Here is a 13,598-nt window from a genome sequence, read left to right as displayed (position 1 = left end):
CCTCCAGCAGGAGAGGTGGCCTTCCCTCCCCCCTCGTGGAGGAACTGGCTCTGGCTCTCGGTGGCAGTGGTGGCCCTGGGCACAAGAGAGCTGGCCTAGCTCCTCACCTGCTCACAGCACTGCAGTGCAGGTGGTGGCCTAGGCGCGGGAAAGCTAGTCCCACTGCAGCCCACTCCAGCCACCCCAAGACTCTCCTCAGCAGATGGCTTCAGGTGCAAATGCAGGCGAGAAAGCCTTATCCTCCCTGGGGGTGGGGGTGGATACTAGGAATTTGACCATGCTCCAATACATATATGGACAACACAAAATAGACTTGTCTTTTTTTTTTTTTTTTTTAAGTAGGGAAGGTCATGGGGCAGGGGTGAGGGAGGAGACATGGAAAGAATGGGAGGTGAGTGAAATCCAGGCTCACGGTGTGAGATTACCAAATAATAATAATAAAAAAATCATAATGTTGTAATAATAATAAATTTTAAAAGTACATGTGACCATGAGGGTGGGTTCTATAGCTAAAAGGCCTAGAACCTGGTGTGGTCTCTGAGCAGTAACACAGAGATAGATAAGCAGGCTATGAAATAGTGTGACACCGCCCCTAAGGATGGACTCTAATAACTAGGGGCTAAAGATAAAGGTCTAGGGTGGGACAGTCTTGACTAAACATTCTGTGGGGTTTGGGTGAGTTCTGTCTCCACAGACATCAAAAACGTCATCAAGTCGGTGTCAATATCCACGCCAGCCTTCTGGACAGAACACAGGTGGTTCCTCCTTTGAGGAGAAGCTCCTGGATGTTGCCTGTCTGGCTCCCTACTGCCCCATAGGCACAAAAAACTCTGTGTCGACAGCAGTGGGAGGAAAAGGGAAGATGAGGAGAAAAGGCTGACAGGCTGGTCTGAGTCAGCCTAAGGAGGCAAGAGGGTAGGAAGCAGCCCCTGAAAGGCAAGTCTGGGAGCTGCCTTGCACTTACACCGAGAAAAGGGCAGGCATAGAAATACCGAAAGGTTACAGGAGTGAAATGTGGATGGAGGAAGATCCGTGAAGGGCAGAGCAAAAGCAAAGCTTCTTTTGCTCTCTCCGTGAAAGGACTCCTCCCTTCAGCTAAATGTGACTGATCTGTATTGGTACGAGGAGCTGACAATGGTGGCTGCTGGGTGCAGAAACAGAAGTCAGACTTCACTGCAAAGAAAAGTAGGGGAAGACTGAATCGTCAGTGGGTCAGAGGAGGCTGAAGACTCTGGAGGGGAAGATCTGGACCAGTGAGGTGACTCTCCTGTTGTCCTTGGTTCATTGTGAACTGCCCTTAAAAGACACCTCTGACAGGGCAATTTATAATGAGCAGAATTTTATTTGGTTCATGGTTCTGAAGTCAAGGCAGTGTAAGGTGAAGGGACGAATTCTGGTGAGGGCCGTCTTGCTTCATTTGTCTATGGCAGAAAACCGGAGGGCGAGAGAGGGATCCGGGTGGGTGACACAGGGCAAGAGAAGCATGTTTCATGGCATGGAAGCCCTACCACAAGTTACTTCTTTCCGGGAAAGAATGAGAGAGGGGAGGGGCAGGTGTTGATATGGTGAGGTTGGGAGACAGGTTTGGCCTAGGCGGAAACTTATGCGGAAGCATCGAAGTGAACGGGCACATAGGGGTTCCCCTCACAAGCCACAATGATGTGTTTCTGGTAGTTGCTGGTCTTGTAGTCGCAATTGGGGTACTTGGAGTTGCCCTTCAGGCGGCAGTCAGTGATACGAAGGGCAGAGCTGCTCTTGTAGCAGTTGCTTTTCCCGTTCTTGCAGGTGACGTTTTCCTGGGAGCAGACAGCCTGGACATCTGCCAGGGGTTCATGCACAAAGGTGTTGACAGGCTTGCATGACCTCTTTGTCATCTCCCGGCGCTTCATCATTTGGTTGCAGTAGGTGGGGCTGCTTCCAGTACCAGCTGAATCCATGTGCTGCCGCTCAAACTTCATGGCCGAAGATTCCTTGCCCAGGGAAGGCTGGACGCATCCAAGCACCAGGACGAGCAATGGAAACAGGATGAGGGACTTCTCCAGACCCATGGTAGCTTTGCTGCTCTGAGGATCATGACAGGGAAAGGGAAATGAAAAAACAGGACAAACGCTCATAAGAGCTACAGCAACCAGACTCCCCAGCACATACACCCCACCTCAGCCTCCCCAGCACCTCCCTCACCTCAGCCTTCCCAGGACACTCTCCCACCTCAGCCTCCTCAGGACAGCCCCATTTTTTGGGTGAGTCAGGAAGATTTCCCTTTGATGAGAGGTCTTCAAAGTGCTGACCTTGTTATACCTCATTCCTTACTGAAGAGAAGAAACCATTCTTTTCTCTAGGTGGTAGGCTACTGTCACCTAAACTCTTGGTAGTATGCTAAATACTGGGGTTTCTTTCGTATAAAGCACATTGGAGAAACAGAACACATTTGTAGCTAGTGTTCAAACGGCCCATCAGAAGTTCATTTTGAATGTGCCAGAGGCTAACTTGTATTCCTGGGTCATTACTGGCATTGGGGGCTGTGGCTGATAGTTTCATTATCTTAACAATATAGGGCATCTTGGTCCAGTGCCTGACCCTGGGATTATAAAGGACTCAAGGGGTACTCTAAAGCACACTCCCTTCCTCAACTCAGGGGCTCTGTCCTCCCACCCACTAGTTCTTTATACATGACTACGCCCTGCCTCCACCCCTGCCTCCAGCTGTTTGCCTGGCCCAGTTTTTCTGGAGTTGGTGTCAGTCAAGTGTTACTGGCCTTGACTCTCTCAGTTCTCACTCTTAAGTAGAAATAGTTACTTAGCCACCTCTAGGCTACTTACCTGTAGTTTGAAGTTTGAACTTCAGGGCAAATTGGAAGCCAGTTTCTGCAGTCACTCTGTCCCTGTGACGTGGAATTTATGAGGATTGTAAAGGGGTTGGTTTCTAAGACAAATGGGTGGAGTAAATCTAGGTCAAAACAAGGGCATTGTAAGCTTGGATGGGAATTCCCCGGGCTGCCAAGGAAAGAGAACAACATTTGAACCTCATGTGCCGATTCCCAAGGGGCAGCAGAGCAGGCATGGGGACAATGGCACATACACGGCACAAGCTTTGTGACCTGTGAGAATTCTCTTTGTATCAGTTACAACCTGGAAGTTAACAAAAGGGAGCATAGCAGTCTTGGGAATCATGGGAAACAGATTGTCTTTAGTATTGAACCAAATTGGTGGTAGCCAGAATTTCAGAGCTCCCAACAGTGCCTCTCTTGGGAAGCAGAGAGGAAATAAGAAGCCTGGGTTGTGGCAGTCTTACCAAGCCAAACTCAGCCACTCATCTTCAGTAGGCCAATTAAAGGGACAAATAATAGCAAAAAGCAGAGGAGGGCAATGTATTCAATACAGTTAATTGGGAAAAAGAACAAATAGAGTCCAGTGGCCCCTGATTTCATCTTTAGGGTTCTGACATGAACTTTAGGCTTCAGTGGTGGATAAGAGGGATGCATAAATAAGCAGCCCCACCCATCACTGGCCTATCACTGTCTTGACTCCTGTCTCTCCTGCAAGGTGGTCTGACAAGTTGTCACAAGTGCATGAAACCTTGTTCCAGGAGACAACTCTCTCCTTCTGACTAGCACAACGCCCCACCAAGCCTTTTCTTTCCCTGGCAGAAGACTCTTGGAGAAGTCCTTTTGCTTCTTATTTGTTTTTACAGGTTCTGCTTTTCATTAAACATGTTAATAAAAAACAGTTTAGCCCAAAAGACCAAAGTCCATGTCATCATCAAACTCCTCAGATTTTCTATCCTTTGCTTCTACTGTCTTCTCAGCAGGGGAAGCAATGGTGAAGGGGCAGAAGCTGTCCACCAGCTCTGACATTGCAGATGAGCCTTCTAATGTTGACATTGGACCTTTGCAAGCAGGCCAGGCCAGAAAGGGTCAACAATGACAGCAGCTGCTTTAATGAGAGTACTAATCTTATCCTCTGTTACTGTCACCTCGTCACTGTAGAGGATGAGAGCAGGTAGATGCAGGAGAGCTCAGAGACTCACCCCAAAGCATCTCAGCTTCGTTGAAGCCTAGCACTTTGGCTGCAGATGAGGAAAGCCTGGGGAAATTCTGATTCACTGAGACCTATACCAGAGAGTTTTATGTTAACTTGACACAAGCTAGAGTTATCTGAAAGGAGGGAATCTCAACTGAGAAAATGCCTCCATAAGATCTGGCTGAAGAACATTTTCTTTATTAGTGATTGATGGGGCCCAGCTCACTGTGGGTGGTGCCATCCCTGGGCTGGTGATTCTGGGTTCTATAAGAAAGTGGACTGAGCAAGTCATGGGAGCAAGCCAGTAAGCAGCACGGCCTCTGCATCAGCTCCTGCCTTCAGGTTTTTGCACTGTTTGAGCTCCTGTCCTGACTTCTTCAGTGATGAACAGTATATAGAAGGGTAAGCCAAATAAACCCTTTCTTCCTCAACTTGCTTTTTGTCATGATGTTTCATCACAGTAACTGTAACCCTACCCAAGACAGGGTCCGTTGCCTCAATAGTCTTGTAGGCAGCCAAAGAGTGGGGTACAACTGTCATTCTTTAGAATATCTTCCAGAATAGTTTATAGGAGATTTGGAGAATAAAGGGAAGACGGCGTGAGCAGGGAGGAGACCTCCAGGATGAGCTCTGCCACTTTTGGCCATCTTCTACCATCTTCCAGGCCTGGTCTGGAGTATTAAAGGTGAGAAGAGTGTTATGTTGTTCAGGCAACTCAACTGGCCTGCCCTTAGGGACCTTCAGGGTCCTGACAATGTCCTATATCAGTACTTGCATCCTATGACATCATCTGGGCCAGGTACTCAGTGGCCAGTCTCTCTCTCTCTCTCTCTCTCTCTCTCTCTTCTGCTCCTGCTCCTCTCTGCTCTCTCCCTTTCTCTGTAGGGGTACCCCTGTCTCCCTCCACCATGTCTGTCTGTCTCTTTTTCCTTCCCCCTCTCTCCACATCTCCATCCAATAAATGTCTTTCATATCAAATCTATCATATGTGTGACATATTTTTAAATATATCCCAACAAAGAGAACAGAACCAAAGATAAACCAAAACTACAAGTATTTTTGGAGGAAACACACAAATGACTTAGGAGAGGCCAGGTTACACCTTCCCTCCTAGGGAGCCACATCCTGATCTGTAAACATAGGGTTTCTTATGAAGTTTATAAAGTGTACAGATCAAAGGGTTTCTCTTTCCCTGCTGGAAAGTGATTCCTTGTAAACAAACAAGGAGGACCCCCCTTCCCCACCCCAGGTGAGATGACTCTCTCAGCCAGTATTTGGTGTGAGGCAATGACAGCATTTATAACTCAAAAAACCCTACCCTGCTTCACTTTGAGAGACCAAAGAATTTTGGGTATTGGTTTAAAGTTTAAAGCACAAGCCTGAAGGAAGGCTAGCCAGGTATAGACTAGCTTTATCGAATTCTTTTCCTGCCCACTAGAGGTACAGTTGCTAGTAAAGTGGCCCAGATGGCCAGGCCAGAACCGTTTATTGTCTTGGCATCTAAAGTAAATCAATCATTTCAAAAGTCAATTTCCCTTGCCCAGTCATGTAATGCCAAAGCACATAAGTCCCTGCTTGCCTTTTTCTCCCTTTAAAAACCTTGTTTCCCTAGACCGCAGGGCCTCATTACTCTCCTGCTTCAACAGAAAGTTTGTGACCCATGTTCAAGCATGTATACAATAAACCCTCATGTATTTGCAATGGAGTCGATTCCTGGTGGTTTCACGTACTGGGCGTAACACTTTGGGGCTGAGAGTTCTCTGTAGCAGAAGCCTCTTCTCTCTAACTGTTCTGATCTTGAACTGTTCCTCTGGCTCCACCTCTGAGCATGAGGATAACAGCCATGCACACCACATCACTTTAGGTGGTGTTAGGGGTGGAAGCCATGGCTTCATGCATACAAGGTAAGCATTCTACCAACTACATCCCCCGTCCCGGAAGAAAAAGCTCTTCAATGAAGAAATTTAAGATTGTTTTTCATGTGGTGTCCAAGTAAAATCAACGTCCCTGGGATCTATGAAGCTGTTGTGGAAGTGAGGGTAATGGAGAGCAGTTATGGCATAAGCTTGGTTTTTACATTCCAGTAGTTTATGTACTTATGTCTATGTAAGCCAAGAAATCACAAGACTGAAATGAAGCAAGCACTGTTTAATTTGGTTGCAGAATACATTTTTTCAGATTAGGAAATCACAGGCCAGTACTCAAATCTGCCTCCCCCTTAGTTAGTGGGAAATAGAGAATTGAAAGAGGAAGGGAAGTCACTTATTGATTAGGGTGGTAAAAAAGAAAGGTCGAGGAGTTCTTTCGTCCGAGAGCAGATGTCATCATCACTATCCACAGGCTACATACTTCTTTTGGCACCAGACATATAAATTGAGGATTTTGGTACCAGATATATAGACTGAGGACATGACCCCCCCAAGGTGTGATCAAGAGGAAGGTTTTTATTATAGATATTGATTGAAATGGAAGACTGAGCTAATTGCAAGACAAAATTATAATATATAAATGCAGGTTTATTGGAAGCAGCTCTCAGCTGCCATATGAGAGAGAAAACACACACACACACAGTGAGAGGAGAGAGAGAGAGAAAGAAAGGGAAGGATAAAAGGAGGAGAGATACATAAAGAGAGAGGAGAGCAGAGGAGCCAGCACTTGTGAATATGGACTATAGGAAGTTAGCATGGGCTTTGATGTGCAACCATAAGAGTATGTTAGTGAAAAGCCACATGTTCCTTCTGCCAGAGGAAAGAAAACTGACTCCTTTTGACAGATGAAACCCATTTCACCAGTTCCTGAGGAAAGCCAGCTTTTATCTAACCACTAGAAATCCTTCTATAGACCAGCATGAGCTCATTTCTGGATATATGTACTGCCTGATACCTAGCAAGGAGAAGTGTTATTTATTTGTGTGTATGTATACTGAAAAGAATAAAACTCCAAAGATATTTAGAAGCCATCCTAAAATATCCACATTCAGTCCCTGATTTTGAAAAACAAGGATGGACAAGTTCCGCCTAACCCTTCACTCACATCCTTCCTGGTACTCAGAGACATCAAGTAGCATCAAGTGGGTATTTCTGAAAGAGTTCAAACACACCATCTCAAAAAGCTACTCTGCCATGCTCGATTACTTTGAATTAAGGGCACCTGAAAACCAGTAGGTAAAGAAAGCTATTTGACCTTCCTTAATAGCAGGAGGTGAATTAGCCTGGATTGGGGTGGAGGGAGCAATTCTTACAGGCAGAGCTAATTGCTGAGGATGAGAAAAATCTCCACAAGCCAACCTTGTCAGAGCAGCTCCTGTCTTCCCATCTTCTTTGCCATGATTAGCTGCTGGAGCTCACCCCCCTTTGTTTGGTTCTCACAGTGTCCCGGTCATCCTTGTGCTTCCTGAGACAAGGTCTAATGATGACGATGCTGACTGTGTATACTCTAAAGGACAAATCTCTGAAGATATCCAGAGACCACTATAAAATATCTACGTTTTGTCCCCTGATTTTGAAAAACAAGGATGGACAAAGTCAGTCTGACTTCACATTCTCCCTACTCAAAGATAATCTGGTCCATAAACACCCAACTCAAACTCTCTGCTGTGTAATATTTACATTAAATAGATATATAGCTTACCTCCCGTTAACCTGTCATTTATTGCAGCAACTGAGAGATAAGACTGTTTCTTTCTCTGTGTTATTCTAAATGTCTTCATTAAATTTAGATAAGATGATGGAATAGTACTAAGTCAACACTGATGGAAACTGACAAAACACTTTTTTTGTCAAGAGTCAGCTGTCAGAAATTCTCCTGGAGAATGTACTGGAAGAACATGGCCAAGAATACACCAAGGGTCCTTCCGATGCCCTCTGACACGCCTCCAGCTTTTGCTCTACAGCAACATGAACATGGTTTAAGTGTAGCACATCTATTTCAGAATGATTTCAGTTCTGTTATCTTTTGTGGTCAAACAAGTCACACCACTGGAAAATAACATGCTATTTCCTCTTGGGCCCATAGATTTAGAAATTTCACCTCTACAACACCAGACTCTACCTTATTGCATTCAGACATGTCAAAATACTGCATGCAATATACCCACCCTGCCACTAACAACAGTTAAGGCCACCTTTTCCATGACTTCATTCTAAACATTGTCATCATGATTTTCAACCAGGGAGATCTTGTCTGGAAGAAAAATCAGAGGTAAAAAAACTACTCTTGAATGTCATCGGAATGGACTTTATCCTATTCTATGAACAAATGCAGTGAATTGCCAAGGAATCAATCCTTAGATTCATGTTTCACAACAAAGAAATGGTTCAGAGTTCCACACTGTTGGAAGGCCGTGTCTGTGCCACTGATAATACTTTTTGTGGTGCTCAGATTGAAAACAAATGAACAAGGGCTGGATGGATGCCTCAGAAGTTAATAACACTGGCTGATCTTCAAGAGGACCAGGTTGGAGTTCTATTTTCCACACCTACAATTGTCTGTAACACCATTCCCACAAGATCCAATACCTTCTTATGGCCTCTGTAGACACTGCATGCATGCAGTATGCCAACATACATGCAGGCAAAACACAGACATAGATAGATAGATAGATAGATAGATAGATAGATAGATAGATAGATACATACATACATACATACATACATACATACATACATACATACACAGACCCTAATGGACGAGCTTTGTCCAGGAAGGATGGTGCTTGCCCACAATCACAGCATTGGGAGAAAGAAGAAGAAGGCTTGCCAACTTGAGGTTGAGTCTGAGATCAGGAATGGCAGTATATAACATATAACCTGTCTCAAATTTAAAAACAAAATAAAATAAAAAATCCATTTCTCTCTCTAGTGCTGGTCATGATGGCCTGTGAAGTTGGGGCTTTTGATTTTTAAGCATCTCAGAGAGGCTATCGGTTTTTCTTCTTTGGGTGACAGCAGTCATTATTCAGAATCCAAATATTTTTATGTAAACACTGTCTTATGATTATAACAATACAACAGAAAGATGAAGAGCTTTCAAGACAGTTGACTATGAAGCCGACTGGCCAGTTTCTGAGCAATAACACAAGGTATGTAAAAGAATAAAGGGAAGAAGGTGAGTGGACATCTCCATCTTAACATCCCTCTCTTCTGAGAATTGATTCTCTTCTTCCCTCCCTTGCTGGTATCAACACTAAAAGAAGCTGCAGCAGATACAGGAGCTGATTCTTGAGAGGATGACATAGACTGTGATTTGTCTCCATTTTATGACCAGGCCATAAGTCATCACTCCCAAAAACTAGGCCACAAGTCACCAGCCCCAGGGACTAGGCCATAGGTCACCAGTTACAGAAAAAGACCATAAATTCCAAGAACAAGACCATAAAATCTCCTACAGCCAGAGATGACCACAAGAATGGGGCAGGTGTGGAGCAGCCTTATCTCATGCTGTAGTTAAACGTTCATGGCACAGGAATGCAGCCCACTGACCACCTGGATACAAGCCAATCAGGAATGGATCCTTGTAACTTCCCCAGCACCCACCAATGAGGTTTTAGATTACCTAGTCCTTGCAATAATTCCCCTAGTTTCTTATTAAAAGGCTTGCATGCCTTTGTCTAGGGTCGCCATTTTGTAAAATGGTTTGACCCTTGCATGCAAGTTTTCTCGAAACAAAACACTCTTGCCAATTGCATATGTGAGTGGCGGTCTCCGTGCGGTGATTTTGGACTTAACATATGGTACATTGGCCAGGAATAAAGAAGTCACCCCCAGAGTCACCTTCCCCCCATTGAGTGCTAAAGAACTGGTAAGGGAGTGCTCTGTCCATGTCTCTGCAGTATACCTGCGGTGTCTCTGTGTTGTGTTCTATCTGAATCCATGAACTGCACAAGACAACTCCTGTAGGCCCGGGTGTTCCAGGGGACATGCTATTGGAAACCCCTGCAAATGGGCCCAGAGAGTCTTAACTCACCCTGTTTTCTGGTTATCTGATTTGGGTGGAGCCTGATTTTGGGATAGGCCACCCCTGGTGAAATGTGATGGAGCCCATTGAGGGACCTGTCCCTCATAGTGTTTTCTGGTTGTCTGATTTGGGTGGAGTGAGTAAGCACTGATGAGTCTAAAGGTATGGAGTGGCTTATGAAAAGTAAGGAAGGGTGTGAGGGGTAAGAGAGGTGTCTTAGAAAACACCATGACCAAAAGCAAGTTGGAGATGAAACGATTTATTCAGTTTACACTTCCACATTGCTGTTCATCATCAAAGGAGGTCAGGTTAGGAACTCAAACAGCAGGAACCCGGATGCAGGAGCTGATGCACAGGCCATGGAGGGGTGCAGCTTACTGGCTTGCTCCCCATGGCTTGCTCAGCCTTCGTTCATATAGAACCCAGGACCACCAGCCCAGAGATATAATCACCCACAATGGGCTGGGCCCTCCCTAATTGATGACTAATTGAAAAATGCCTTAGAGCTGGATCTCATGGAGGCAATTCCTCAGTTGAGGCTCCTTCCTTTCTGATGACTCTAGCTTGTGTCAAGTTGACACAAAACAAGCCAGGATAGAAGGGCATTGGGGGTGGATGGTGGGGGTGTGGAGTAAGGTAGGGCTCTGTGGGAGGTGGGGAGTAAGGGAGCAGCTTCAGCAAAGCTGTACTTTGTCTGGGGGCTCAGCTTCTCCTTTCTGAGCTTCACTGGTTTCTCCTCTCTTTCTGCACATTGCTCAGGCTTATGTTTCCTATACCCCCCACCATTCTCTCTCACTCTTTCTTTTTAAAAATCCAGGTGGTTTGCAGCTCAGTCAACCTGAATATTTGTTCTGATTCTTGCTTCAAAGAACAAAATAACATCTTCTATCTCCTATTAAAGAATTTGATCCACTGAGAAGAATACAGATGGGCATTTTCTGTGGAAGTGAGAGAAGCATTTCTGCATGCTCTCTGAGGAGACTTGGTGAGTCCCAGTGAGGCAGGAGGGATGAGGAACTGCATACTTGTAGACAGGTGAAGGACAAGGAGATGGGCCCCAGTGCTCCTGAAAGGAGCAAACAGCCTATTTCAGAGTCACAGAGGTTATCATTCCTCTTGATCATTCTCACCTTTTAAGACTCCCCACCTCTCCTCTTGCCCCTCTCCACCCCTGCATGAACTAGAGAAAAGATGGTTCAAACATCCAAGCCCTTGGTCGAGGTCAAGCAGGTTCACAGTCTATTTCTCCAGATGGCTGCCCTGACCGGCCTGTGAGTCCAGCAGGTGCAGTCAATAGTCCAGTCTCCAGAACACACAGGACCTTATCTCCTAGCACCACCTCTCAGACTACTGACACTATCAGTCTTCTTCAGTCCCAAGGACGTGGCTCATTCCCCATATGGCCTTTCCCACTTGTATGAGCTCTAAGTCTCCCTAAATGGAACCAATGTTGCCCAGCGTGCCAGAGGAAAGAGATGTGGCTTTCTATGTTGTTACTAACACTGCCACTACAGACCAAACTACCTTTCCACCTGGCTGTTCCTAGGTCTCTTTCACTCACTTTAGGGGAGTTTCATTGATGTCAACATTTCCCTCCAGAGCATGTATCATGCCTCCCACCCAAAGCTAAGGGGCCACTCACTTGTCCTGTCTCATTCTCTACACAGCTCATCTCCCAGGATTCCTGTGTGGAAGAAACCACTGTTCAGAGAAAGCAGGGCGTGGGAGGCCACTGGCAGCCTGGAACCACCTTGTCTTTCTTCTGAAAAGCAATTAAATTCAGAATGAAAAAGTCACTAAGGTTGAGAAGTCTGTGCAACAGAGCTCAACTAGACCTCAGGGGGAGCTGGCGCAGAATCCAGGAGGGTTCTTAAAAAGCACAGGCAGAGTGAGGAAAGCAGGGGGGAGTTTTAGAGCAAACACATTGTGTTGAGGAGACTTTCATGGGGAAAAACAAAACACCCATACACCTCAATTAAATTTTAGCGACAAAGACAGGAGACGGTTAGAAGGAGACGCACTCTGGCCAGACAGTGTATACCTAGAACATACCAAACTTCTACAAGTGCCTGGGATGGATGTCAGTGACAGAGGGAAAAGGAAATTTAGTCCCGTGTGGAAATGACCTCCTTACTTTTTTTTTTTTTTTAAGATTCGTTTATCTATTTTATGTGTATGAGTGCTCTGTTTTCATGCACGTCAAAAGAGGGAATCAGATCCCATTAGAGATGGTTGTGAGCCACCATCTGGTTGCTGCGAGTTGAACTGAGGACCGCTGGAAGAACAGACAGTGCTCTTAACTTCTGAGCCATTGCTCCAGCTCCCAGGAAGTGACCTCCTTATGAAACAACTTCAGCATGCAAAAGACAAATGTTGACCTCTGAACTCAAGCGACGAAATGTCTCCCCACTGTGCACAAGAGAAGACTGGTGGCTTAGGCAGCCCCGTGGCTGGACGGGCCTCGAAGCAGAAGCAGAAATCAGCCTTCACTACTTAGCTTTGGGCACACACAGCTTCTCACAGCACTGGGAGCCGTGTCCTTGGGACTGAAGAAGACTGATAGTGTCAGTAGTCTGAGAGGTGGTGCTAGGAGATAAGGTCCTGTGTGTTCTGGAGACTGGACTATTGACTGCACCTGCTGGACTCACAGGCCGGTCAGGGCAGCCATCTGGAGAAATAGACTGTGAACCTGCTTGACCTCGACCAAGGGCTTGGATGTTTGAACCATCTTTTCTCTAGTTCATGCAGGGGTGAAGAGGGGCAAGAGGAGAGGTGGGGAGTCTTAGAAGGTGAGAATGATCAAGAGGAATGGTAACCTCTGTGACTCTGAAGTAGGCTGTTTGCTCCTTTCAGGAGCACTGGGGCCCATCTCCTTGTCCTTCACCTGTCTACAAGTATGCAGTTCCTCATCCCTCCTGCCTCACTGGGACTCACCAAGTCTCCTCAGGGAGCGTGCAGAAATGCTTCTCTCACTTCCACAGAAAACATACATGCAGGCAAAACACACATACACACACACACACAAGCAGAGAGACAGACAGACACAAAGAGACCAAGAGAGAAGAAAGAAATAAAAGGAAAAGGGAGAAAAAAGGAAGAGAGAGAGAGAAAGAGCATACCGCTTTCATTCCGAGAGGCTTCCATCAGGGAAGCTAGATTTCGAGGCCAGTACACCTCTATTCACTACCCGCCTTTCACCTGCTGCTTTCTCTGAGTTTACTGTTAGGGCGATGACAGACAGCACAGTATAGACTTACTGCTTCTGCCTGCAAATTCCTTCCTCTGTGACCTACTGCTTCTGTCCGAGTGGAATCTCAAAATCTCCTCCTCGTCTCTCTACCTCCCTCCTGTTAAAAAATAAGCTTGACGCCCAAACAGAAGAGACCACCACTCTAACTGAAGCTTTGGACAAGGCAAAACGTTACTCTTGATCAAAGGGTGTGCTCTGAAGCTCAAACACACCAGACGGGAAGTGCACTTGGTTCTTATTCTGACGCAGAATAGGATGTCAGCTGCAGTCCATCCTCACATTAGCTAGTTTTGAAATCATGAGCTGCACAGAGGACGTGAAGGAAAGGGGAAGGAGTCAGTTCCTTTAGTCAATTTAAATTCTGCGCCTTTGGG

At 45.9% G+C, this 13,598-nt stretch overlaps 1 protein-coding gene across 1 annotated transcript; it reads right to left on the bottom strand.

Annotated features, from left to right (window-relative positions):
- Positions 1 to 1,322: 1,322 nt before the first annotated feature.
- Positions 1,323 to 2,905, bottom strand: Rnase1 (ribonuclease A family member 1, pancreatic). Its single transcript, XM_055608636.1, has 2 exons — positions 2,820 to 2,905; positions 1,323 to 2,063 (listed from the first exon to the last, which is right to left on the bottom strand). Exon 2 carries the CDS (start codon positions 2,046 to 2,048, stop codon positions 1,602 to 1,604), a length of 447 nt encoding a protein of 148 aa, XP_055464611.1. The 5' UTR covers positions 2,049 to 2,063; positions 2,820 to 2,905; the 3' UTR covers positions 1,323 to 1,601.
- Positions 2,906 to 13,598: the final 10,693 nt, after the last annotated feature.

The sequence above is a fragment of the Psammomys obesus genome, unplaced genomic scaffold (assembly GCF_907164565.1).
Source record: "Psammomys obesus unplaced genomic scaffold, mPsaObe1.curated_primary_1811, whole genome shotgun sequence".
NCBI lineage: Eukaryota > Metazoa > Chordata > Mammalia > Rodentia > Muridae > Psammomys > Psammomys obesus.
This window is presented reverse-complemented; position numbering and strand designations above follow the sequence as displayed.

Excerpts from the sequence above, each read along its gene's own strand:
- Rnase1 (XM_055608636.1), bottom strand. The coding sequence starts at position 2,048 with ATGGGTCTGGAGAAGTCCCTCATCCTGTTTCCATTGCTCGTCCTGGTG.